This window comes from Anopheles bellator, chromosome 2, assembly GCF_943735745.2.
Source record: "Anopheles bellator chromosome 2, idAnoBellAS_SP24_06.2, whole genome shotgun sequence".
In the NCBI taxonomy this organism is placed as follows: Eukaryota; Metazoa; Arthropoda; class Insecta; order Diptera; family Culicidae; genus Anopheles; species Anopheles bellator.
The window spans coordinates 53,209,314-53,237,147 of record NC_071286.1 but is presented as its reverse complement, the minus strand read 5'-3'; the positions used below and the strand labels follow the sequence as shown (position 1 = coordinate 53,237,147).

Genomic DNA, 27,834 nt, shown 5'->3' with positions numbered 1-27,834 from the left:
CCAAAAAGTGAACGGAAGAACAAATGCCCAGAAACTCACACTCGAATGCCCGTGCCCGATTCTTTCTAGGATTCCCCCGGACGGAGTCAGATCACTCGATCGTCGCACCTGAACTCCGCCGCCAGTAGCTCCACGGGTAGTTGACTTCAAATAGTGAACCCTTGCGTGTGTCCGCCTGGATGGACGTCGTTTGAAGTGCAACCAATGAGGCGTCGCCGGGTCGCCCGATCTCCCGCTCCCCGAGGAGCAACCTCCCAGAACCAACATTAATCGAAACAACAGGACACAGGCGGGCTAAATTGGCCATCGCCGGAGACCGTGCGTGACGTGCGTGTGGTGTGTGCGTTTTACGATCGGAAATTTCTTCTAGTCCCCTTGAAGCCGGTGAGATCGCGCGGTGAAAGTGCACGCGGCGTGCGCGACGTGAGTGTTTGCGTCAGGTCAGGTGTCCAAGGCGCGCCCGGACCTCTAGTGACACGGAGTGCTACGGTGTGTTTTTCCTCGCGTGCGTGCGTGCCTAGCTTTGAATGTGAAAATCGTATGAAATGGTGACACTAATGCCTTGTAGCTATATATCTGCCCCACGGATCTCCATCATTGATAAAATGATAGAGATAGAACCAAAGGTACACCCATAAACCCCGTTATAGACCCGTTATAGAGGCCGGGCCACAAAAAAAACATACACAAATTCGAAAATAAAAGGTGACAGCTTAGCTTAGATCGGTTTTTCGGGCGGTTGGGTTCTTTTATTAACACGAATAGCGAACGCATGCGAACCAAAACTAATACTGCTTAACATAATCACGGGGTCCTGTTGCTGTAGCCGTAATATCGTCACTTTCGATCTGCCTTTCCTTCCCTATGTTTCCCCACGTTCGAGTCCTCCCCAACCGTGGCCACGGTATCTTATCGATCGATTAGGCGCGATGCTGCCGTGTGTCTATGAAAATTTTATGTCGTCCCATGTTCCCCGTTCTTCTGCCGCCGCCACCGACTGAGGGCGCGACGGAGAGCCATAAATTTGTTTCGGGTTTACGACTGTTTAAAGGTACAAATTATTTACCGCAGTCCCCGTGCGAGACGCCTGTTCCGACGCCCGGTTTGGAAGCTGTGCAGCAGCACTATGCGGTTCCATTGGGCCTGCTGGCTAGCGAAGGACCTTCTGCAGTTTGAGTAGTGCGTGAATACCGCTGCCAAGCTGCCATATTTTTACTGCCAACGGAAAGTAATCGCATCTTTGCACACATACTATTGGTTTTCGGAGCTGTGGAGCTAGCAGAGCCTGTAAGGTGCTTGTATGATGGTTCCGTTGCCTGACGCACAATTCGGCTTCGTTCCCCCCGTCGGTCGTCTGCACACGGTGACCACATTGGTTTATGGTTATTTTTCAAATTTTATTTGTCCGATCATTTCTCATTCTTTCAGTCGCTCGCTCGGTTCCCAGCTTCGTTGCCATATATCTTCCATTCTTACGTTCGTTCCTGGGCTGCTATCTCTATCTCATCTCGTGGCTGGCGTATCGCACTCGCAGCAGTACCACCACCGTGGAGCCACGGGACCCGGTGGAGATCTCGCGGATATCTCCCCGGCCTGGCATACGTTGCTGCTGCTGCTGCTGCTAAAATATGCCGTGTTAATGTTGTGTCTTTTTGTTTATTAATTTAATTTACCATGATCATTCAACCCCGTGGGATTCCTGGTGCGGGCCTCGCCGCCGTCGTCGTCGTCATCGTGTCCGTTTCCCGCATCTTGCGCGTGTCCGGCCTTTTTTCGGCCTTTTCCTCACTAATGTGCAGCATCGAATAATTTGTCCCCTTCAGTCGGGGTCCGCCGGCCGTCTCTGCTGGCGCATGCTGAATCATACGATCGAAGTAAACGGTATCGGTATTGTAACGCGAGATTTTTTGAAATATTCGGAAATACCATAGCTGGTTCGGAAAATTCGAAACTTTACGCAAATCGTTGGTTGTTCAGTTTCGACGATGGTTAAATTTAGGTGCTCTCAGCCAATTGAACATACCAAAATAGATAAACAAGTAAGAAACATCACAAAACATATATAAATCAAATCCTCACGCGCACGCGCCGTTGGGTCAAATGAAAACCCAACGGCCAACGTGCGTGGTCCGATGTCACGAAAAGCGCAGCAATGTAAAGTTGTCACCCGGGATGTCTGAGGCTGAGGCCCTCGGCTGCTGCTGACACATGATGAATTAAATCAAAACAAACCGACGTTCCGGAGCCGAGCCAGGACAGACCCCTTCGAGGAAGACGAATTAAAGAATAATATAAAATTAATTATGTTTTAAATTATGCTCGGCCACGGCACCGGCTCCTCGCGGCTGAACGGCCCACTTAGTGCTACAAACTCATCATTCGATAAGCTGCCGCTGCCCGCTGCCGGCCGGTTGGCTGGCTGGCGGCTCACCCAGCATAACGATCATCATCCACCGCGGTGGAGGCTGGATCGTCGGATCGTGTCGTGGGGACTGGTTTGATCGCATCTGTGACGATATTTGGGAGACCGGCAACGGTGCGATAACGCGAAGGTTTCTTCGAAGAAATTCTTGGAAAATCTTTCGCCTAATATTTTATACGGCTTTTTGTCACTTATCAAGTAGATTTATTAGAAGTCCCTTCGTCCCCGGTGGGGCCAGCAGAGCCAGACTTGCTGACGGCTGGAGCACCCTGGCGTCCGCTCCGGTCGGTCCTGGAGACCGTTTACTAACGTGTGCCATTGGAGTGCAAACGTAGGCCACTTGACACGGCACCGGGCTTTAGCGAGAGGATCGTTCCTTCGGGGGGGGACGGGACGAATATTGCAATATCTCGTGCCACACAAACATATTCGTGTGGGGTTACGGGTGAAATCCGGGGACACATGTTTTAGGCGTGATAAATGTTTGTCCCCGTTCGGAAACAGCACCGAGCGCTCGGAGTGGACCAACAAATAAACAAGAAACATACAAGCAACAATGACCCGGTACTCGGAGCTCTCCCCGATCCCCATTTGGAGGTGTACATTTTATGCTCCGAAACACCTCAAGGTACACATAGGCTGCTCGTTCGATCGTTTGTCTTGCTGCTTGTCCGGTGCAAAACTGCTGCTTAATGGGTTCTGCGTTCTGCACGGCACGCTCTGGGGCCATACCGATACCCGTTTACGTGCACCCATCCGAGTGCGAGTCTCCGCTGCTGCTCTCTACCATCGCAGATGATTATGTTGGCCATATATCACCGGACCCGTGGCCCGTTGTATCGCTTTCTCCTCCGCCATCCAACGATTACGAATCGCGTCGTGGCCGATATTTGTAAACACGAACGAAAATTGGCGAACGAATTTTCGGCATGCCCGGCCACCAGCTCGAAATCGATACGCGAGCTTCTTCAGATTCCGTCAGCCAGCCAACGCTCGCCATAAACATTTTGAGCCCCGCGATTTGCGATCGATTATTGATTTTTTTGGCCTCGCGAAAATCGAACTCGACCGAAACGGTGGCACTTTTGTGGCGTCCCCAGATTGGGCTGTGGTGGGATAAGAATGTTCGGACGGTTCAACGGTTCATAAAATAAACATAACCCGCAGCCCGTTCGCTCCGTCCGATGTGTGGACGGGTGTGTTAGTGTTGCCAATAAAGCCCGAACCCAACAACAACAACATAATTCTTCACCCCGCCCGGGTTAATGTGGTTTTTATAGATATTATTTATTAGCGTTTATTTACGGTCTACTTCGAAGCAGCGAATCGAATGTGTTGAGAAGAGGGTTAAAAAAACACCAAGCCAATGTTACAAATCAGTGAACAAGCAACGGTCAGCCGGCAGACGTGAGCCATCATGTCGCAGGTTGGGCCCCAATCCCGGGGCTACTGGTAAATGAGCTGGATTTTATTGGTCCCGGACGCCGGTTCCGAGAAGCCAAATCCGGGAGCCAGCAGCTGATAATGAGTGTTGAAAGTCGGCCGGATGAAGCAAATGCAGAGAAAGTCAAGGGTTGGTTCGTCACCTTCTGAAGTAGAATGTTAAGCCAATGACTAATATTCTATAAATAAATTGATAATGCGCAATTTTTCGCATTCCGCAGCTCTGATCGACACAAAAACTGGTGTGCTCAGGGTAGGACCGACAAGTGAACCTTCTTTGAAAATGTTGATAAAATAAAAATAGTTTGATAAAAAAAGAGCATTGCCCCATAATCGCTGGCAGATACCATAGGGGTGAAAGTAAATTGACTCACTCATCAAACTCATCTATCAAACAGATCCAACATATCGATGATCTTTAACAGACGGTTCCACAAACAAGATCCCTTTCGAATTTTTCAAAAATTTGATTCTTTTGGTTTTCAAATTTTTTGGTTTTCACATATTAATAGAAATCGTTGCAGGTTCTGGACTTTCTTAACGTGGATAGGTTTACGCAAAGGATTGTAACCACGTCTAAATTCGGCAACCCATCATTTTACTATACTAACTAAAGGCAAAGAGGCCTTATGTACATTCAACATTCGTTCATAAAAACCTTCCAAAAATTAAAATTAAACAATCACTGTACGATACTTGATTTTTTGCATTGTAAAACATACTGTGGCACGTCGATACAAATACTGAATTGCCGGATTGGAATGAAACTTCACTTATGAAGAATGTACCAAACATAACAAAACTAATTTAGCCTAGCAGCAGCACCCTTTGGTATGGAACCGCAAAACTTATTGATCAACCCAGTAGACTGTCCCTTTTGCGACTACTTCTGCTATGTGACTGGCATCATGGCTGATGTAGGTCTGTTCAATATTACATTACCCCTCGCTTATTACTAATGGCGTCTCAAATAACGGCTTATTTAATGTCCTTTTCCTTGCCAACGGAACATGCGAGGGAACTTCTAAGTCTTGATTCCGTCAATTCAGATAGAGGCATTAGCTTTGATAATTTATTATAGAATTTCTTCCTATTCCTAAAAAAATAAAATTTGAATGCTTATTCCAACTCAAGTAAAAAATGATCGCTCGCTAAGTCAGCCGAAGCGAATTCATCAATAATCGAAACCATGTACGGAAAATCGCATTGAATGAAACACAATCAGTGTTCGATAAATTTTAATATCAAACAGCTCACAGCCTTTTGACGAACCTTGAGCTCACTCGACCTTTCCGAGCAGATGCTTTCTAATTAGTTTTCAAAGCGTTTCGATGGAACAATAATTGTGCGGCAGTTAACAAAAAGTTACTGCTGAAAGAGTGCCACAAACCGAATAGAAAATCGATTAACTCTTCGACCGACGCTCCATAAAAACGCTAACCGATTGGGCAGCATCTGCATCGCGGGCATCCATCGTCGGAGGCCGCAGCATTTTCGGGCCACGGTCCAATCTTGCCTTTCCTTATTCATTTCGCTCACTGACGACGCGCGTCCTGTTGACACCCATCAGTTGTCGCCTTTTTATGTTTATGAGTTTTGGTTCGATTTTTTATCACCCTGACTGGCGTCCCGGACCCGGGCTCGAGGAAAAGCGGGCTAGAAAATGCTCATCTGGCACACTGTGCCGCGGCCCGCGGGTGGCGTGCCACGACGGAGCGCAGCACAAGGAGGCCCTTAAATCTGTCAAGTGAATCTTCCCCGGGCGCGTGAGGCTCGGCGATCGCATATAAAATACGATGCACCAGAGCCCGAGCCTCTCGCCAGGCCAGAGGTTCGAAGAAAACGAGGGAAACCCTCGGCTGCTAAGCGGTTTGTCCCCTCCGTTCTGGTTCCGCCGGTTCTCTCCGGCCCGTTCGCTTTCTTTATGCGCCTTTAGGCCATCATCCGTCGCCGTCTTTCGCTGCCCGGTGCTTCTCGAATTCTGCTGTACTTCTTGTTCGTTTGGCTGCTTGTTCCACAGAATCTCACAAACCCTCACCGGGACCGGCAATGGAATCTTATCGTTGCTTTTGGGAAGTGTTTAAATAATTTGTTCCCGTTTAACGTTTACGACCCCCGCACCATCGGGCATCCGGATCGGTTTCGTCAGAGCCCCTTCACAGGAGCCTCCCACATTCGGTGGGAAATTCGGTGGGAAATCTCGGTGGGTTCGCTTGAAGTCGGATCGCGCGGGGAAATAAGTTACGAGCTCACCGACATTGCGGGCCAAGCTCCGATAAATCACCGCCCTCTGCTAAGTAGTCGTCGCGCGGTGTTGTATGTAAATATTGCGACCATTCTCCCGGTGACCGGGTAATTTCCTTCCTGCTTTCCCCGTTTTGATTTACATGTTTGTAGTGAGTTTTCACACGCCCGTGGCCGGCACAAAATTTCCCTCAAATTGTGCATTAATTCCCCGCTCTACCCTTTCTACTCCCCACGCAGGGTAAACGATCACGCACCGAAGGACCCACCGACACGACGGAACGCAGCCGGTAAGTACTCCTGGCGCTACTAACTGTGGTAATACTACTACGACTACTACCCAGGTCTCCGGCGTCCACTTGTGGAGCTCTCGTAAATGGTGCGCACTATCCTCGGATTTTATGATGTTTTGCCTTCGGGCCCGACCTAAACTGGCGGACTTTACACGCTTATTATGATGTTTGGCCGCTGACAACGATCGTACCACGGGGCCGACCGTAAAGCCGGTTGAAGCCGTAAACGGATCGGTCCCGGGTCGAATCGTAAGAAGTGCGAAACAATTTTACAACTAGCGGGTTTGGGCGCGGTGGACAGGATTAATGGGCCGTATTATTTGCGATTCGCGTACGGTTGGGGCTACAGTTTCATGATTCAAGAGGCATCCGTCAACCGTCAGCCACAGTCACTGGCAATGCAGTTAAATCTCGTGCGGCGCTGGTGCTATTGATGAATGTGGCAACGTTGCCAATAAAAACGACTCCGCTTTCGCTTATATGCACTCCGGCAACGGGTTGTTTGAAGTCAGTCGGTCAACGTCGGCAAAATATTAGGAGCATACAAGGGAAATGCTGATAAGTAATGCACACATGTTCGTAGAAGATGAACATAGACAATTGGCACAATTGGTTGTAAAAAAATTGAAGTACAATTTGGAGTTGGTTCAAAATTCAGGTTTCTCAGAGGCTCTGCTGAAATAAAGGCTGGAAGGTTCTGAAGCTGGAACCGAAGATTAGAGTACGCTTCATGATCAACGCCACCAGTCTGTCAAATGTATCTGGCAACTTCATTTCAAGTACGCCTTCTCATTACTTTCAACAGAAACCCAAAGAGGAAACTTGAAAAACTTGTTGACATAAAGCAGAGCCTTTGTCCAAGACGGTCCAACTTACGTCTGGGCTATAAAATACTTTTGACTGTTTCACTGTCCGGCCTTTTTTTATTACATCAGATATACCGTTTCATCGATTTTTACGCCATATCACATTTGCACGGCAGACTTTTATTTTACTACTCATAAAAATCACGTCATTCTCGAGGTACTCGGTACTTTTTTGCGAGTTTTGATTTACTGTCCGGGAAGGGCCATGGAAACCGATCTCAAGCTGTCGCGGCAGTTGCATAAATAACCTTCACAAAACATGACAAAATTTTGAAAAACTTGTGACCGGGCGTGGAATTGAATTGACGATCATGAAGATGTCGTATTTTTAGACGACATAGAAGAATTTCAAGCAGAACTCACCGTAATAACGCTGCAAACGTTAAACAAACACACTTTTCACCACAAATGGCAACAAATTATCGACGGGCCGTAAAATCGACCACGAATCGCTTGCTTTGACCAAGCGATTTGCTACAGCAACGACGAAGGTCAGATTAAATTTATGATGCTCACCGTTTGCTGACGGCGACGTCACAGGATGAAAATCTAGTTTTCCCATACCGCACGACAACGGCAAATCTTCGCACAGTACGGGAACGGCTCTCTATGAATAAAACATAACCTAATCGAAGCCCGATAGCCGCTGTGCAGTGGTCGTCGTCGCAAGGACCATGGTCCAATGGCGCGCAGATTCGGACCAGGAGGTGTATAAAAAGCCCGAAATAAAACAAACAACCAAGCTGTGACAATGGGTCGTTGACAAGAGCGTCTGAAACGAGCTGGTCAATGGGAAGCTCATCTGTATGCAGATGGACGACGACGGTTGGCCCCACCGGCGACGGCCGCCATCCGGGGGACCCCGGACCGTGCGATAAAGTATCTCGGAATGGGTTAAATATTTAGATGGCCGCGAAGATTCCGAGCGCCGAGGCCGGGCTGTCGTTTCCGCAGCCACTGACTTCATTCGCTTCGGACGATCGATCTATTCGGCGATCGATTATCGATTAACGGCGCGATCCGCGGTCGGGTGTCGCGTTGATCGATCCGGAGGTGCCAGCCGGCCAGCCGAAACCCAGCAGGAACCGAAAGTGTCGAAATGGGGCGTTAGTCATCGGAATGGAATTTTCCGTGCCACTCCGGGGTAGCGTGGATCGTTGCATCGCTACAGCCCAATTATTTGTCCGATTTATGACCGGGTCCCTTCCCAAGCTTTCAGTTCCTGAAAGGGATACCTTTTCATCCATCCATGTTTAGCTGGAATAGAAATGAATTATTTCTAGTTGTAGGAATAAAAGAACTTAAAATTACGTCAAACACACTAAACGCAACGCGAATCCCGATTTTGGCTGCAGCCATGCCATGTCGAACACGGCATGTGACAGCTTCGCAATCTCCAGCAATCTCCGAGCCTGTCAGATCATCAGGAGATTAAAGCAAACTCCGCGCGACACCGTCTGTCTTCCGAGCAGCAACCACAGCGCGCTCGAACCGAATTTGCAGTGGTTTATTGAAGATCCCGACGAGACCGAGCCCCAAGGAAAGGCGGACGCCAAATGGGGGACAGTTTGATGGACTGCAGGTTTTCATCTAATTAGATTATTACTATTAATGCCGCCTGATGGCTACCGGTTAAACCTAGCACCGTTCTAGACGTAGCAACCGGTTTATTAAATAGTTTCTTGGGGGCTGAGTTCCTTTCGGCGCCTTTCGGGCGCCACGCAAACAACTATCGATCCATTCTACTTGGGCCACCAATTTTCTAGGTTCTACGAAGATCTTGACAATTCAACTGTGGTGTTTAATAAGTTCGTATGGTCGGTAACAGAGAGCGCTGCTACGAGCCAGATTCTTTTTTGTTATATTGATACACTCTTCAAATGAACGTATATGAAGTTTCATTTCGGTTACTTACTTATTTTTTACAAGCCATTTAGTATCTACATGTCACAGTATTTTTTACGTAGCAAAAGTACAGGATGCCGTATTGGAAAATCATCGAACCACTGAAAAAGATTGAATGTAAAGCCTAGCCATCTCATTTAGCAGTACAACTAATATTTTGAATTAAGTTTTGGGATCGGGAAAGCTGTTTGCAAAATGGGTGCCGTATTCGCAAAAAATGGAACAATGCGCCAAGTCACAAGAGTATTTAGAAAATGGCAAAAATCCAAGAATTAAGCTTCGAATTGTTGGAGTATCCACCCTATTCATTAGATTTGGCCCCTAGCGACTTCCACCTGTTTTTAAACCTAAAAAAATCATGCGTGGAAAGCGTTTTTCGTCAAATGATCACGTCACAGCAGGGTGGTATTTTGATGACCTCCCAGAATCTCACTTCAGGGATGGAATTCTCAAATTGGAATCTCCTTGGAACAAGTGTATTGATGTTCAGGAAGGCCATACTGAATGATGGAGTGTATTTCAAACCATAAAAATGTGTTTTTCTTATCGACCATTCGAACTTATTGAACAGCCTAGTATTCCACAGTCGCTGATTTCGGGAAGTTCGTGCTTATCACAACCCACTCACTACAGCCACTTGGGCGCGTTCCAAAAACGTTGATAGCTTCCTTCGCCTCTCCGTTCCAGCAACGGGGCGGACAGAACGGAACAACGATTCAACATCTAAATTATGTACGATTTATTACGAGGTGCCCTAGGTGCCCGCAGTGCGATTTCGCGCGCTCCGATGAGGTTTCCTGTTTCCGTTCGTTCGTCAATAAATTGACGACAATTTGTAAGAAACGATATTGATGTCGGTATGAATTAGTGTGACAGAGATATGAAACAGTCCACACAAGTCCCCGTCCTCTCCTCGGGTGGAGCAGGGAAAAGCCGAGAATGGTGCCGGCCGGGACCACACCGGGTTGGACTTTCGGGTGGACACGCGAGTCTAATGGAAACGGACGGACCCCTGGCGGACGCGGTCCGGGCGCGAATTCCAAAACAAAGGAACCTTCCCGTGAAGAAAGCCCCAAGCCGTGAGGAAGAGTAAAAAATAAGATATACGCAGGAAAAGACACCCTGATGATGAAGATAAAGATTATGATTTAAGACATTCGCCCGGGAAGGAGATACCGCGAAGCCCCGTAGCGTAGCGCTTGAGGAGCGCCGCTTCTCCCTATCACTCTGTCTCGCTCGTTCTTCGGGAGGATAAGGTCCGGACGGCGCCTGGACGCGCAAGGAGCACAAGCCTAGCACACCGGCCACAGTGGGCCACGCGCGCGGGCTGTTCCCGATGAGCGGGGTGATGGGTGTAACGGGAGAGTATAATGGACCGGGGCGGGGAACATAGTGCAGTGGGTGGTCCACACGGTGCCACGGTGAAATGGGACGAAATTAAATTCACACCAACACCGTACGCCAGCCACATCAGGAAAGGGTCCCCAATTCGACGATACTTTATTGGTTTTTCGAATTGACTAGTTTGCTGTCGATGCTGCTGATGATGCTGCTGTGAGCATAACATTTTTTTTTTCTTCTCTTTTGGAAAGGCTATCTCAACGATGCCCAAAAACAGGGCATCGGGACCCTAAAGATAATGTTTCGCACCAAAACGGCCCCGCGCGCCACGCTCGCTGAGCATTAAGTGGAGAAAATAACGATGCTTATTTTAACCAACGCCCTGAACGGATTGTATCGCGTTATTTTTGTATTAAAATGCGTAAATTACATTTGAACTTTAATGGGTCACTTTTGTGCCCCAATGCTGATGCTGCTATTGTAGCGCTGGTGTGTTAATGGTTTCTGCTGCCTGCATCACTTGGCGTGATTAATGGTGCTGGTGTTGACAGGGCACAGAGAGCATATCTGGAGCAGCGTCACCAATTAGCCAGGCCTCAATTACAAGCCGCATCAATTCGTACATCTGCACGCCGCCCTTTGCTAACGCCACCAACGGGCCGTCATAAAAAAGCGGATGCGAAGAAGTGGCGGTTAAGGATACGGATTTTATGGTCTGCGGGGTAATTAGGCCAGCACGCCTTCTCAATCCCACATTTCGCGGTTAGTGGGGTGAATGTGAGTGAAAAATTCCTAACCATGCAGATTGTCGCCATCAACCGGCGAGACAAACGTAACAATTAGCGGGCCTGGCAAACATGCTGAAACCATCCATCATATCACGGGGGTCCCGAAAAAAATGCGCGACCCCTTGACCCTGTGACGAATATCTGGGTAATTTTGTGCCACAAATACGGCTCGATGTTTCGTTTTATGAAATATTTCACAGAAGTTTTGAGTAAAATATCCCCTCAACTTCATTCGGTGGGCTGATCATATGTTTATCAATTCAGCTCCCTTGCAGCCCTTTGTATCAGACCAGAACAGATCAATCACTGAATAGCGATTTTTGGAACACGATATCTTAAATAAATCCTAACAAGAGACAAATATTAACAACAGAGTGTCGCTACCAACATTTAATGCATACAACCAAATCGAGATTTGCTGTATTATAGACATTAGACTGTTTCATTATGTCTAAGCACGATTTTGAGTGAGCGCCAAAAATTCAAATTAGAAGTAAACTCCTTTTTTATTCCCGTTTTTTACGCGCTGTTATCTTATTTAACAGTGCTTTTTTACAAATCTACATTCCTGTTAACCGTATGGCAATGATCGAAGTTTTGAACGAACATTACGCGTTAGCTTCTTTATAGACCGATTTCCGATCATGTTGGACACTTTCTTCCAATCTTTGGTGAACATTTCAATGGTGTTGGTTAGCTTTACATGTTTTATACAATTTACATGTAACATACAATTTACGGGCTCTTGATTTTACGAATGCAGCTTGTTTTGCACTCCGTTTCGGTTTTTTCTGCTTCTTGTATGTCTTCAGACCTAATCTTATTTTGGCACGATGGACGTTACTCACAGTTGATCCCACCTTTCCCAAGCCAGATCTTGGACGGAGGCACTTTTCTTGCAGGCTTAAACACGCATGACTTTTTGGTCCAACATTTTGTCCGAATTTGCCTGTTTTGCCAACAGACTCAGTCAAATGTTGGGAATAGTGCACCATTTGTGCACAATCTGTTTGCGCTCCTCTGCAGAAATGCTTCGCATTTTCACAAAAGTTAAGATCACCGATACACCACTTTTTATGTTAAAGTGTATACTAAAAGAATCTGTCGAAAGAGACGCTTTAAACGTCATGTGAAGTGAGTAGTGATCTGTCGAAATCGTGCTTAGACATAATGAAACAGTCTATAGTAGATTGCATAAGCATAAGCATCGGAATATGCTGAACCTGCCCCTGTCCGATCGTCCTTCGTGTGAGGCACTCGCGCACATGTTGCGCCGCCGACACGAACCGTTCCTCGTGCAGAACAAATTTAAGCCCCGTTAAATCACTTCAAAAGTGTGGATAATTGCTAGGGCCCGACATAAATCACCATTCTCCGTCGGGTTTCGGACGCATTTTTCCACTTCATGCCGAATACGCACATGCGCAGCCCGGCCCTTGGGATGCTTGCGGTGTAGCGCTTCTCGCAAGGATGATTGGGAGCGACCGAAAAGTGGAGAAGACACACATTTTATCACTTCGGACCACTTTGCGCGATCGGTGGACACGCATGCTCGGGATGCTGCGCGTTTCACGAAGGACCCTCGTCCCGGCAGGACATTCGCAGGAAATCGTAAAAGAAACAACCAGCTAACCCCTGGGCTAAGCCACCATGTGTTGCACAAATGGGCTCTTGGGCGTGGGCAAGTACCGCACAGGGACAAGAAACAAGTGGCTTTTTCGGGCTAATCTCGGCAACCGAGAAAGGCTAACACCCTGGCGGCGTGTAGCATTTTACAGCTTACTTTGGCCGCGTTTGAAGGAGCGTTCCGTTCGGGCGGCTGGCTAGAGGCTAGACTTTATCCATCCCGTGTGGAAATGCTTGTTTTCTTTCTCGTCTCTACCGTTAGCCGGACGGGCGAGCCATTTTGCGAAGGCAGCATCTTTCGAAGCCGACCCGTCGGCAGTCCTGCCAGTTCCAGCTGTCTTTATTTAGGAACACACATAAAAAATGCAAACACATCATCACCAACATCATCATCATCATCATCAGCGGCAGAGGCAGCAGCAGCATTAACTCCATTTGTTTCTCGTTCCGTTCCGGCGAGGATTTTGGGCCAGAGAAACCATCGAAGAAGCAAAAAAACCTAAGACAAGGCCCTTTTCGAGAGTGGTTCGCTAAAACTGGTATTCTAAAAATGTGCCGCACGTGGTTCGAAAGTATTCCTTCAATCTGCGGACTTCGGGACGGGATGGAAGTTGTGGATGGAACCGACACGCAATTTGCTGTTGTGCCTGTTGTGAGCAAATGTCTGTTATAAAACTAATGCGCTGCAAGCAGGGCGCCTACATACTCCTGGGATGGAAGCCTTTTGCCCGATTATGATGCTTCTACAAACCATTTTTTGATGGACACAGTAGCAGTTAACGTCAACGATCGTCCACCTGCTAGCCTGCATGGGCGCTACGTAGCCGGTCGCCCATAAACATTCGGCTTCCGACTTTTGTTTGGGTTTGTTTCGGATTACATTCCAAGTCACCCGTGAATTGTGAGCTCGAGACACACATTAAGTGGGGCCCCCGATCGTAAAACCGTTCAAGCGGCTCTTTACCCGTTGAAGCATAAACAAATCCGTTCTGGAGTAAGAATTCAGCATTTAAGCGCTGGGATGCTGGACGCAAACAATTCTTAAACTATTTAGAAATAAGTGTTCGTCAAATGGAAAGGATATGGATTGGCTTCCTGTAAAGTAATGTACAGAATGTACGCATCGATCATTTCGTCTGACCCGCGAGGCTCAGAAGTGTCAGCATTTTAATTGCGTCCCATCAACCGCGCTCAGCGATGCGATTATTATGTAACTCATACTGCTGCTGCGGGCCTTTTGCGTCACGCATTTCAAGGCGGCCGCTATAAATAACGGCACACTCTCTAATCATCCACCCACCTAATGGGGGAGGGAGGGAGGCCATCAAGTCCTTCCGGACCAATCTATCTCCGCTCTTGTTGTCAACACGATTGCATTGTGATGCCTCACTTCCTAGCACTTCCGCTCAGCCACCGTATGCACCCAGAGTTGCATTCGAATGGTTTTTTCTCAATTTTTATTCTATGGCCGGGCCGGGCCGGGGTTCTTCCGCCGGCGACACGATAAACCATCCGCGGAACCGGTGCAAGGGAGTTTCAGACGAGACGGGGGAGGGGGATACGCAGGGATATTAAATTCGATACTTTTTAGCCGACGTTCCGGTAGGAGACGGTATTGTGAATCGCTGGCGTATGTAGGGCGCGTTACGTGATGTGGCCGACCGGTATGTGCCCGCCGGGCTGACGAAAATAGACTTAAATACACCAGGACGGCCGGCCGGCCGGCCCGGCGATGCAACATGTTACTTGAGCCTTATGGTTGGAATTTTCCGGAATCGAATAAAACAGGCCGCCTTTGGGAATAAAGCGATAAGTGAGAAAAAAACCTCAAGTTTGAACGCTTTCCTGGTTTGTAGAGCTGAATCGTTTGGTTTTTTTCTTTATTTGGTTTATAGTTCAGTTTCGGTTTATGGTAGTCCGTGCCGTCAATAGCGTTACCAATCATTGTATAGCGGCTTTGTGTTTGAAGAGAAGTTTAAAAAAGAAGTTTTTTTAACATTCTACTTGTCTTATGTAAGGTATATCTTCCAGTTTGAAGGTTCATTTTGTGGATTGAGACGGAAATTACAAACATAAATTAGATCCAATGTTCGTCCAATGAAGCTTAACCATTACTTATGCCAGCCAATCACTTTAAACAACATGCTTTTCATAAATAGTTTTTTATTTAATTTGAAAGGAGATGAGGCCTGCGAATACGATCACGATCGTTTGTAGAAAAAGCAAATTCTATAATTCTGTCTTCTATTATTGGCAGGCATGTGTTTGACGGATTTTTACAACAAACAGCTAAAATGAATGTTTACTTTTATTTTACTTTATTTCTCTCCATTTGAGGTATAAAACATTGTTTATATGTTACAAGCGATAGATTATTTCACATCAAATGCATAGATGAAGTTTTTTTTTCTAAAAACTAATGATTTATAGAGACAGACCAACCATTGCCCAATACGAGTCGTAATATTTCGTGTAAACAAAAACGGCTGAATGCTGTTCGATGTTTAAACTTTTATTTGAAAGGTTAATTCTTAACATTTATGTATACAGATGTTTTACATAAAAAATGTTAAGAATCAACTTTTCAAATAAAAGTTCAAGCATCGAAAAATATTAAGCCATTTTTGTGTTATAACCAAATGAAAAAGTGCACGCTAATTTGCTCACCCTGTATGTTCAAATTATACACTGTTTATGTTGAGTTTTACACATTTTGCTGAACATAACTTAGTTGTATTTCAACCCTATCAAGTAAGTCTAGCTAAATTTGTCATTAAACATGTATTACTTGTGAAAATGTTTTCTGTATTCATGTAAACGAATAATTGAATAATCCAGGTCAGCTATTGAATATCAAAATCTGTTAAATCAACGAACTTATACTTCCAAACTCTAACTTTTAAAAACCATAAAATTATATAAAATCAATTCGCGTAAATGCCATCGCTTTTCTTGTACCATATAACGTGCAGAAAACCGATAAATGGTGCTTTTCCTTCGATCGTTCGTAAAAGCTGCTTCCCGATGGTTCAGAGTACGCATGTTCCAATTCGAAGCGAGTTCCCGATCATGCGTACAGAAAATCAAATCGGTAGGAAAAACTCGGTGAAAATACGCACCAATCACGGCCGTTGTACACACCCACACAGAAGCGGGTGCCATCAGGTGGGTGTTTTCCTTGGGAAAACACGTATAAGAAATGGGAGGAAAATATTGTGCTAACGAATCACCGAAACAGGAGACTCAGCGCCGAACAATAGGTTTACGAACGATTATTCATTGCTCTTTTCGGAGGGATGCAATATGCTACGGGTTGGTTTTGCCGCAAGATTTCAGATGTTTCTATCGATTTCCCTCGTACATCGGTTGTCATCGTGGGATGACGGTGTCAACAAATCGCTGCTAAGCCGATTCGATGAAGATGATGTTGGGGAGCAGCATAAAGATCGTATTACTCTTCCGAGGCCTCGTTGCCTCAAGCGTTCCGAAGCGCCCTTTTTGCAGAAGGGAAGACACGATTTTTCATCATCGAATACAACGAAAAAAAATGTCCCAACTGCCACCGGCATCATCGCTTTCGAAACGAGCACTGGGCTCCATTTTGTGTGCATCTGTGACGACTGTTGATCGTACATAAAACACTCGTTTTGTCGCCATATTATGATTGAAACAATCGCTTGTCCTGAATCTGAAATTTTCCAAACATTTCTCTCCACACGCCGCTGGACGCATTAATGTTTATGCTCACAAAACATATGTAAAAATACTTTTACGAACCACTGACCACGACACTAATGAATCGCCGTTGTCACACTGTTTGGGGGCTATGTACAACGCTAACGGACGAGTGAGCCGGACGCGGCCAGAGCATAAGAAAGCATATCACGCTCATAAATCAGTCCGGGTGTGATTTGAACGGAGCGTGAGCTTTTAATGGCACTCTTCAACCCTCCGTTGGTGGTATCGGAAGCGCGCTGGACACGCCCGGGGTCCCATAAAGATGTTCGGTCAATTGGATTAGAAGGGATTATTATGTTCAACAGGCCCCAGGAAAACGGAAACGTCGGCTAGTAATCGGTCCACCGAAAGCTTTGCGTTTTATAGGCAGCACGTGCTGGCTGTGATTATGTTGTACCGATTGATTTCGTGGGTCTCGTGGATAATTGAATCGAGTTTATTTGATGACACTTTGATTAAGTGGGTTTCCGTCGGTGTTAAAATCTGATTGATGATCGTTGAGTGCGGGAAGAATACGACCCACGTATGGAAAGCAAACGGCAGACTCCAGGAGTTCCTGTTTATGGCCTCAGCATGAACTACACTCATGAATGGATAGCCCGTCGTTTTCACGTGGCTTTGCGGCTTTTATAGTAAAACTAATTTCATTTACACGCGGTGACATCTTTAATGCTTTTGCGTTGTTGTCGGCCTAGTCGTACTTACTCTCCGTTTTTACTTCAATTAGTTAAATAATTTAAAAATTCTGTATTAATTGTTCAATCTTCGTATATTAGAAATGCTCATCAATATAACTCTCCTAGGTCACGGTCCACCAAAAAAAAACACGATCAGCAAGGCCAATAAAGAATGGCCTTATGCTCGTGAGTGACCAAAGTGTATCACCATTTATCAGAGTCTTTCATCGAGCGATGCATCCCTTTGCGAAGACAGGCGATGCTTAGCGAATTAATGTTAACAAATTCGAAGAGCAAATGGGAAAACACGATCGCAGCGATTAGATTACACCCATGGCCCCACACTATTGGGGGTGCGACTAGCTCTACGACATAACAATGATAACACCCACCCATCGGACGGACGACCGTGGGATCAGGGAGAAAATTAAACGCCAACGGAAACACTTCATTTCCCATAACACCAGATGTCACCGCACTGCCCAGTCGGCCCAGCCCCGAGCTCTTGGTCCAGTGGATCCCCACTAGGCCAGCGATCACTTCATTTCAGATCGGGGACTCCCTACATGGCGGAGCTGGTTTGGCTAGACGTAGACGAAGATGAATAGAGTTTGGAACGCCCCAACATATGCTGGACCACCCAGCTCGGGCTCGGGCCATGCTCTCCCGGCTGCCCATTCACGTAGTAAATCCTGGTTTCGCTGTTTTTGTCACATCGCCACCAACTTCCTTCTTTTCTGTCTTCAGCTGTCTGTTCGGGCCACCAAATTTAAGCCACCAAAAAACACCAAAATAGGTGTCGAACCAATCCCAAGACCCCGGCAGCCAACAAACGTTGTGCCAGCATCGGCAGTTTGATCGCACGCGTTTTGATAATGTTTTTTTTCGTTTTGCTTTCCGGGGGCCGGCCAAACAAAATGGTGCACGAGAAGCATAAAAATTTTCTCACACTTTAGCTTTACGCTGGCGCAAACTAAATAAAAGACACCACAATTTTGCCACCCCGTTCTTTTGTGCGTTCTGCTTTCGACATACCACTGTTCGGTAAATTCATTGCCGAAAAACGGGAAAATTGGGTGCGATCGTTTTTTTTTTCCTGCCGCTTGTGCGATACAAAAAAAATGGGGATCAAATTATGCTCGCCGGCCACCGAGTGTCGTCGATTTTGCGCCGTCTCCAATTAATAGTGCCCGATCAGCAAAACTTCCTGTTGGCGACGGAATAGAGTGACCAACATGAGCTAACCGCTGCATAGTTAGCTGGGCCGAATGCAGTTCCAAGTGCAAGTGCAAGTTCAGGGAGACCGGGGCACCGAAAACGGGACCAGCCGCACTGTGCCATCCAAAAAGGATAGTACCCCCGCTCCGTCACGAGCGAGTCCCATTGCACTTGATCACCGAGAAGGACAGCGTGCGCCCGTGTGTGCGCATGTGTCAGCAAATTCCTCTATTGCTCCCCGGTGCCGTTGTTGGTTGGACTTAACCTTAACCCACCGCAGGACGCTCCTGTCCCGGATCGGGACGGTGCATGTCTGAGAAAGTTATTTCACGGGCACAACACGGGCCACCACCAGAGGGCTTGTGTTTTTGCGCATCGATGCGCTTTACGGCTCAGAAATACGAGAAGCTGACCAAGCAGTCGGCGGGGAGCGTCTGGACCGACAGTCGAGGCACCGCCACACCTCCCAACGCCAGCAAATTCTAGCGAGAAACACATCGGAACCGGGACGACACTCGGTTCGGCTAGCCTCCGGAAGAAGGAGAACGCGTATAAGCTGTTTAGATCATGTTACCCTCCAGTCCGGGATCCGGGAGTCCCCCGGGCTGGAGTTCCATTGCGGCCGGTAACGGTACCTGTGGCCCGACTCAGCAAACCTTTTGGCGGTGGGGTGGCTAGAAAGTCGCTGTAAAAATGCACCCGGCCAATAATCGTGATGGCGCAGAAATTGGACACGGTTTGCCTCCTTGACCTTGATCGCCAACTCTTTTGTTCTGCGTTTCGCGAAATCGAGGACACACAGAACCAACCAACCAGCGGGATGAATGCTGTTAAAAACGGTTGGCAATCGTTTATTGGGCCAATCCAATGGCAGTCGCAATTGCAAACATAATTTTAGATATTCGGTACGGTTTTGTGACAGGAGAACATCCTTCAGGCTGACGGTGATATTCCGACGGCTGAGCACTCGTTATCTGAAGAATGTTGGGAATTACGGAATAGAATTGCCAATACTTAATTGAATTGTCGTTGAATTGTAATTTTGGGCAAACCAAAGTAAGGAGGAATCAACAATAAAACTGGCTTAAGCTGTTGCCCTTTGCATGATCCCCGAATCGAGTTTTGGTCTGTGGAAAGTTTCAAGCTACTTCTGGCCATCTTGGATCAGTTTTGGACGCAGATCGACTAGAGAGCACAACAAAACGCCTGTATCTAGGCAAAAGGGCTTTCTAGTGCCTACTATGGTCCCCTATTCTTTTCGCTAAAATTTCGGTTAGCGTCTCGTCGTTATGGCAACCGAAACATGTAGCCATGTAAGGCAGAAACTTGTAAGCAATTAATTATTAGGTCTATCCATATGAAAGGATACTTTTAAACAGATGGCCTTAGCTGTCAATTTGATCCTCCAAATTTTGCTTTTTTGACAATGATTTCATGTCGAAAAAAAAAATTATTTGCAACTTATCTTTGGAGAGGTTGGACCACCTTTTGGGACTGAGAATAACGTTTCGCGGTGGTCATTCCTTTTCTGCTACCTGGCCAAGAAAACTGCTAGAGAATCGCATCAACTGCTTGTCGAAGCTTGTTTTAAAAATATCACAGTGTTTTAAACGGTTTAAAAAATATCTAAATGGCGAATTTGACTTAACAAGCCAAGAGCGTTGGAGGACTCCAAGAAAGGACTTTCTGGTGGGACCAGAAAGATGCGATATATCACAAGCTCCTAAAACCTGGTGTAACCGTTATTTCAGATCGCTACTGACAGAAATGATCAATTTGAACCATGCGTTGATGGCGCGGCAACATAGCTCAATGACAAATAGCGCCTGGACACATAGCAAAACAGATTCAGGATTCCTACGAAGAAGTCAAAATTTTGTTGACTAATTGGTTTGCTTCAAAAGACGACGAATTCTTTCGGTGTGGTATCCTCGATTAACCAAAGAGATGAGATACCTAGCGATGTTAATGTTAAATCCAATAAACATGTAATTTCTTCGAAAAAGTTTCATTTTATAGGGTTAGACCTGACAAGAAAAAACCACACCACCTTCGTAAAAGTGTTGTTAAAACTAGCGAAGCGTTTCGTAAAAATGCGATAAAAAATTCGCTGCCGACGCTGATAAATAGAACTCATATCCCGATCATTGGCCCCACTAGCTGAGGCCCCCGAACTCGAACGCCCGCTACGCTGGAGTTGTCATAATTAGGAAGAGAGTGTGAAATTACAATAAAATTAATGTTGCTCCACGTGTACAAAATGTGTACACCGCCCCGCGTGGCGTATGTGGCCGGGTTTTTGGAACACGAGCGAGCACTTAGAAGGAAGCTGATCTACACCGCTGCTGCTGCTGTGTGCAGGTGGCCGCTTTTCGGGCGCTATGATGTGGGTCTCGAGGCTGCGTAATGGCTGCCTATCATTTTTATTCACGTACCGGTGGTTCAATCCAGTCCAGAAGGACGGGCATTGCGGGCTGAACCATGCGCTGCGCATAATGCCTTGGCAGGATGATGGTGGGCTTTGTTTTCGCCGCGACACGTCGACCCACATAAATCACAGAAAAACCCGGGCCGGGGCCGCGCCGAAACCGAAGCGTAATATGGGCAAGACAAAATGACGCACTTTTTTCTACACACGCCTCGGAAAAGCCTCGGGTAATTCGAAGAAGAACCCGCACGCACGTACTGCTGCAAGGGGTTAATGAAGAGACGGTCCACAACCGCGGCGTCCATGAATCACCCGTGGCCCCGTTGTGGAACGTTGGATTGGATTTTGATTTACGCGCTTCGCCTTTTTTTCTTGGGGCGAAGAAAACTCCCGCATGAGTAATGGTAGAAATTGGAGTATTTCGGGAAAAAACGGGCCAAACAACGTCAGACCTGTACGTGGACCCGGATTCCACCGGAGTGTTTTCGTCGGTTATTATTCTTTGGAGGACACGACACGCTTGGGCTTGTTGTGATTGAATAATGAAGCAACAGCGAGTGTGTTTACATGGGAAAAGAGCGTCCCAACATCACTTTAGATAGGCCTAATACTCATTAAGCCCTCAGGGAGGATGCAGAAGAGGAAAGCCTACCATTGATCAGATCTTCAGCAGATCCTGGAAAAGATGATTGAGTACAGACAGCACACATCTCACCTCTTCATCGATTCCAAGACCTTGACTTGTTAGGATGATCATGAACAACATCACAAGCCAGGTGAAGCTGGATGGAAAGCTCTCCAATCCTTTTTGCTACCACCAAGGGATTGTGACAACCTCAAGGACATTGTGGAGACCTCAGGGACAATCTACTTCAAGTCCAGCGAGATCCTGGCCTATGCTGAAGACATTGATGGGATTGAGCAAGCGGCGGAGAATCTCGTCCTGCAGATAGACGAAAATAAGACGAAGTTCCAAGCCCAAATTCTGAAACTAAGGTCAAGAAACCAAGTCCAGGGGGACAGAGAGGGCCTGGTATGCCCCGTGTGAGATTGAGAAATTGCGTCGACCGGAACGCGAGATCGGCCGTTCCCTGTGGTTCCCAGAGACTCCCTGAACCAGACCAAGACCAGCTACGACGAAGAAGAATTCTCATTATCTTCATTTTGTAACACTTTTTGTACGCCGCTTTCCCGACTCCAACAGGATCTACAACAACCTGAGCGAACCGGTGTCCGCGCTGGATGGCCTCGGAGCGAGTCCTTCGTTAGCTCTGGGCACACCGTTTCACTACTCGACTTCGTCAGCGTCGTCGTCCTCGGCGGGTAGCAGCACCACACACACCCTGTTCAACCACTCGCCGGTCACCGGTCTGGGCGGCACGGGAAGCTCCTATCGACCCCTGACTTCCGCTGGACCGCCATCGGTCGCCACAATCCACAACGGGCTGCCGGGACTCGGGTCCTACGGTCCACCGAGCGCGACAGGTGGTGGAGGCTGCGGTGCCACCAGCGGTTTACTGGCCAGCCCTGGATCGTTGGCCAACCGCTTGAACAGCAGCGGAGGCAGTGGCAGTAGCAGTGGCAGTGTTGCCACGATAACCTCCGGTTCGTCGGGAGGCGCCTCCGGTTCATCCGCCGGCAGTCTGGTGGATGGGCTAACGTCCCTGGCGACCGTCGGAGGCTCGGGCGGGAGCTTGGGGCTGGCGTCGAGCGGGGCCACCTCCACGCTCGGGGGGTCCACCGAGCTGGGGATGTCGCACTGGCTGAACGACGGCACGGTCAAGTCGGAACTGCGAAGCCCCGGACTGGACGCGACTCTGGCGGCCGCCACCAGCAACCTACCTCTCGGGTCGTCCGCGGCCCACCTGGACGGGTCGGGTCTGTTCTGTGCCAACCCGGGCTCCGCCGCCGCCGCCGCCACCGCCCTGGACGCCCTGCAGGGTGGCGTCGGGTCGTCCGCGTCGAACGTGTACGACCACAAGTCCGACTACTACAACTACTACAACAGTATGCAGCAGTACACGCCGGCGTTCTACTCGTCCGCGTACGGCGCCTCGGCGTACGGGGCCCGCACCTCGACCAAAATCCCCTCGCCAAACACATATCTGGCGTCGCCGTACGCGGCGGCGGCCGCCGCCGGCAACAACAACTCCGCACAACTCTACTCCTCGTACGGGTACAACTCGTCGTTCGGGCAGTTCGCGGCCAGCGGCCAGCAGGATGGTTACAGTTACTACAACGACCAGTACAGCCCGTACTACGCCAACACGGCCAGCTACTCGCCGTACGTCAGCTCGCCCGGGTCCAGCGGCAGCCAGGCGGGTTTCCACGTCTCGGCCGCCGGTCTCTCGGCCGAGAGTCCTTCCGAGGCGCACGCCACCACACCGAACATGCTGGCCCACTCGCACTCGCCGCAGTCACCGATCTCCATCTCCCCGACGGCGATCGGTGCCGGTCCGGGTGGCGCCGGCTCCGTGGGCAGCGTGGGGAACGCAGCCAACAAGACCACACCGACCGGGAAGTCCGGAAGGGCTCGGGGTCGCCGACACGCACACCCAAGTCCGACGCGCAGCTCCACCAGCGAACCGGGCGTCAGTGAGAAGTCCCCGGAGCGGATCTTCGTCTGGGACCTCGACGAGACGCTCGTCATTTTCCACTCCCTCCTGACCGGATCCTACGCAGGGCGCTACAACAAGGTAAGCAAGCGCACTGGCAGTCCCTCTGGAGACTTACTATGTTTTGTCCACAGAACCGCGACCATCAGGTCCAGCTCGGGTACCGGATGGAAGAGCTGATCTTCAACATGGCCGACGCGTACTTCTTCTTCAACGACCTCGAGGAGTGCGACCAGATACATATCGACGACGTAGCTTCCGATGACAATGGGCAGGATCTCAGCAACTACAACTTTGCCGCCGACGGGTTCCACAATGCCACACCGCAAGGTAAACATCATTACTGGACCGACCGTTTTCCGTGGCCGAAGTGGTCGTATGTGGACGCGTCGGAACAGGAAACGAAGGCAGCCACTCCTCGCAGGGCGGAGGCTCGGAATCCTAAGTCAATATTTGACGGCCACAGCTGGGCCGCGGGGCCGACAATTTGGGCCACAGACATCCATCATCATCATCGTCATCATTTTGGACGTGGCAATAATGTGATGCCCATTTTTTTCCCCCCCGGTGCTCTTCCCCTACAGGAGCTCCACCTAATGTTTGCCTTCCTAATGGTGTGCGCGGTGGCGTCGACTGGATGCGAAAGCTGGCGTTTCGCTATCGGAAAATTAAGGACACGTACAACACGTACCGGAACAAGTAAGCATTTGGGCGCCGTCTCGTCCGGCCACCCGTCCTCTCATACCGCGCCTATTCGTATTCCTCAGTGTTGGCGGGCTGCTGGGACCCCAGAAGCGCGATCACTGGCTCCAGGTGCGATCGGACATCGAAATGGAGACGGACAACTGGCACAGCCTCACGCTGAAGTGCCTGAATATGATCGCGCAACGGGAGAACTGCGTCAACGTCCTGGTGACGACCACCCAGCTGGTGCCGGCGCTGGCCAAGCTGCTGCTCTACGGCCTGGGACAGGTGTTCCCGGTCGAGAACGTGTATAGTGCAAATAAAATCGGTAAGTACGGGGGACAGCGAAATAACCCTCCACGTGGCTCACGAGGCACATGTTCTCTGCTGAATTTGTAGCTAAGGAGCAGTGCTTCGAGCGGATTGTGACGAGGTTCGGCCGCAAAAGCACGTACGTGGTCGTCGGCGACGGGCAGGACGAGGAGAGTGCGGCCAAAAACCTCAACTTCCCCTTCTGGCGGATATCGGGCCACAGCGACATCCGGTCCCTGAACACCGCCCTCGAGATGGGCTTCTTATGAAGACTTTGCCCTCTTCGGTGGAGCTCCCACACCCCGCTCCGGGATGCGCGGAATGCCAAAAGCAAAACCAAAAGACACCCCTTTCCCCCCACCCCGGCAGGCAGGCCTTCGCCCTGCGTCCTAGCTGTCCTACCCTGACTTCCTACCCGTGGCTCGTGGCAAACGCCTGGCAGAGGGCAGACGACGATATGCATCCAGTATTTATTATCGTTTGTAACGGAGTTTTGATAGATTTAATTCATTAAATAGCCGAGCGCCCAACGGACTCGCTTCCCGCACCGGAAGCCGTATTTGTCAGGATCAAGCAAAACGAAATGGGGAAAAAAACGAAATGCTCAAAACCGAAAACCGATACTCAACAGGAAAAAACAAACAAGCGAACAAAGTAGTGAATATTTAAAACACACGCAACGGGCGTAACCGTCAGGAGACGAAGATAGATTCAGGCAGGATGATTCCGATCAGATCCCGACTGATCGCCGGGATCGCCTGAGTGCTCGCATGCTAGCAGAAGTGTCCCAGTGCAAATACCTTTATTTTTCTCCTCGCATAAAACAGCATAAAGCAGCGCGTAAAAATGTGCGAATAGTCACGAGGGCGGCAGGTAGCGGACGTGTTTGCGAAAAGAAGCCAACGACTATATAAAACTATTAACAAATGTGAATGGATAGAGTAATTAAAACGTTCTTTTCTCTAGATAGAACCGTGTGTTATTAGTAAATGCAGGCCACAGATGTATCAAGGAACGAACAATGCAACAAATGTACAGAACTTTTCCTTAAGCGCTTTCTCTCGTCGCCACAGAATCTGTGTCGGACGAGGGACGGAGAAGATAGCGAAAATGTGTCAGGAGGCCATCGTACGATTGTTATGTATAACATTTTATGGGCTCACCAATCACTGTAAATACTGTACGAGTTCTCTATTCTTCCCGTGCTGGCATAAGATACTTCAAACCGAGGCAAAAAGCCGAACGCAGAACGCAGCTTCTTGCGTTGCGTTGCCCTCTTCCTTTCGAGTTCTAACTGTAACGGTAGATTTGTTGTAACACTGTGAAATAGACGACGACATCAAACTTGCGGGCAGCTCAGAAGATGCGGCACGGCACGCGATGTCGATTTCAGGCGCAAAGTGTACATATTCGTAAACATTTAATCAAAATAGAGCCGTAGGAGCCGTGCAGAATGTCGCAAGGCACCATTATCAGGAGCAGGAAGATGTGTGATGCGCCTCTTTGGGTGTGTTTCGAAACACGTGTACGGCGGCGGGTGTGAAGAAAACAGTGAATAAAGTAAACCAATGTAACAGCATGTCCGCTTTGGGTATTAGCAATTGAATTGGAAACTTCCGAAGGTAAGTATGGCCTGTGATTAAAACCGGCGCGGTTTTGTAAATTTCTCGCGGGCCCTGTACAAAATGCGGTATATTTTGAAAACTTTTTACTAAAAGGAGCTGCATAAAAAGCTCACAATGCCTTTGCATTGTAACGGCTGAGCTTCCCTAATACTCAAAAATATGTTTTGTCTCTTTCAACGGTCGATTTTCAAATTGTCGAATGCTTACAGCTCAAATAGAGACATTCTGGCAACACTGCGTCGATCGAGTTCAGCACCAGAGGGCACTGTTAGCGAATTGTACGCTGCGCTGACAGTTCATACAAAACGGCGACGAACAAAAATTCTAAACAGTGACAGCAACACTTTACTCCTTGCGTATTCGATCTCTGTATTTACTGGAGGTGAGTGTGGTAGCAAAGTGCAAATTGTTGAAACCGCTACGAACAGGTCAATCATTGAGTTTTCTTTCGCTGGACCGCACATTTCCCTTAAGCCCAGAAGGACGATTGACGGGCGCCAATCGCTTAGCAATGTGATAGTCGGCCGGGAAATTGGCAGGGTTTTAGGGTTATGATGTCGTAATCGATTGGGAAGCGCTCACGAAAAAATGCACTATCGATTGCAACGCGCCGAGTATCTGCGGTCCGATGCCGGATTCGCAACGTATATTCCAACCGCAAAGCGCCTAAACGGGCGTGCTTTGCTAGTGAGACTCCGTAAACTGCGGCACTGGTTGCAATTACATAATGAAAATTTTCACTAGCGCTCCTCCACCCATCCAAGCAGTCATATGTTCCTCATATTTTGACAGTTCGTTGCATCGATCGATTGCGGACGAGATACAAGACATTAAATTAATTAAACGATTGTTTCTCTCGCGCTTGCAGCTACGATGGCCAACGTGAACCTTGCGTCGGTGGTGCTGCGAAATGCCTTGCGCACCAAGGTGGGCACCCGCCAGGCCCACGACATGGTTTCGCAGAAGATCGGCAAGCGGGAAGTTGTCGGCCACGGCTGGAACGGGATGGCGGTGTACGCCGATCGGGTCGACTATCCGATGCCGGCCATTCGCTTCAAGGAACCGACGCGTGACATTTTGGTAAGCTAGCGCTACGGCCGGGCTTGGACAAAGATTCTTTGTCTTCGATCGTAATACGCTTGTAATTCTCTCCGGTTCCAGGCCCTGCGTGAAAAGGAGAAGGGAGATTGGAAGAAGCTGTCCGTGCACGAGAAGAAAGCACTTTACCGTGCTTCCTTCTGCCAGACGTTCTCCGAAATGAAATACCCGACGGGCGAGTGGAAAATGTGCCTCGGTGCGATCCTCATCGTGTCCTCCATGAGCATCGCGGGCATGCTGATGCTGAAGGCGTTCGTGTACGATCCTCTGCCGGAAACGTTCGACGAAGAGCACCAGAAGGCTCAGCTGAAGCGTATGCTCGATTTAAACGTAAACCCGATCCATGGTATATCATCAAAATGGGACTATGACAACAACAAATGGAAGTAAGTGTGTACAGGCGGAGGGCGATGTCGCCATCGTTTCAGAATTCCGACGTGATTGCTTACGGCTTAGGTTCCGTGCGCTTGTTGTCAAATAAAGTCAGTAAACGCCTCTAGGACACACATGC

General features: G+C 48.5%; 2 protein-coding genes across 2 annotated transcripts; both read left to right on the top strand.

Moving 5' to 3' along the window:
- The first annotated feature begins 545 nt into the window (after window positions 1-545).
- Window positions 546-25,190, top strand: LOC131210630 (developmental protein eyes absent). The gene is made up of 7 exons (XM_058203907.1): window positions 546-626; window positions 6,350-6,399; window positions 22,194-23,685; window positions 23,739-23,934; window positions 24,189-24,303; window positions 24,372-24,616; window positions 24,688-25,190. The coding sequence occupies exons 1-7, from the start codon at window positions 546-548 to the stop codon at window positions 24,867-24,869; spliced, it is 2,361 nt and encodes a 786-aa protein (XP_058059890.1). The 3' UTR covers window positions 24,870-25,190.
- A 1,343-nt stretch (window positions 25,191-26,533) lies between these two features.
- LOC131210632 (cytochrome c oxidase subunit 4 isoform 1, mitochondrial-like) lies at window positions 26,534-27,829 on the top strand. Its single transcript, XM_058203909.1, has 3 exons — window positions 26,534-26,607; window positions 27,094-27,305; window positions 27,387-27,829. Exons 2-3 carry the CDS (start codon window positions 27,099-27,101, stop codon window positions 27,711-27,713), a joined length of 534 nt encoding a protein of 177 aa, XP_058059892.1. The 5' UTR covers window positions 26,534-26,607; window positions 27,094-27,098; the 3' UTR covers window positions 27,714-27,829.
- Window positions 27,830-27,834: the final 5 nt, after the last annotated feature.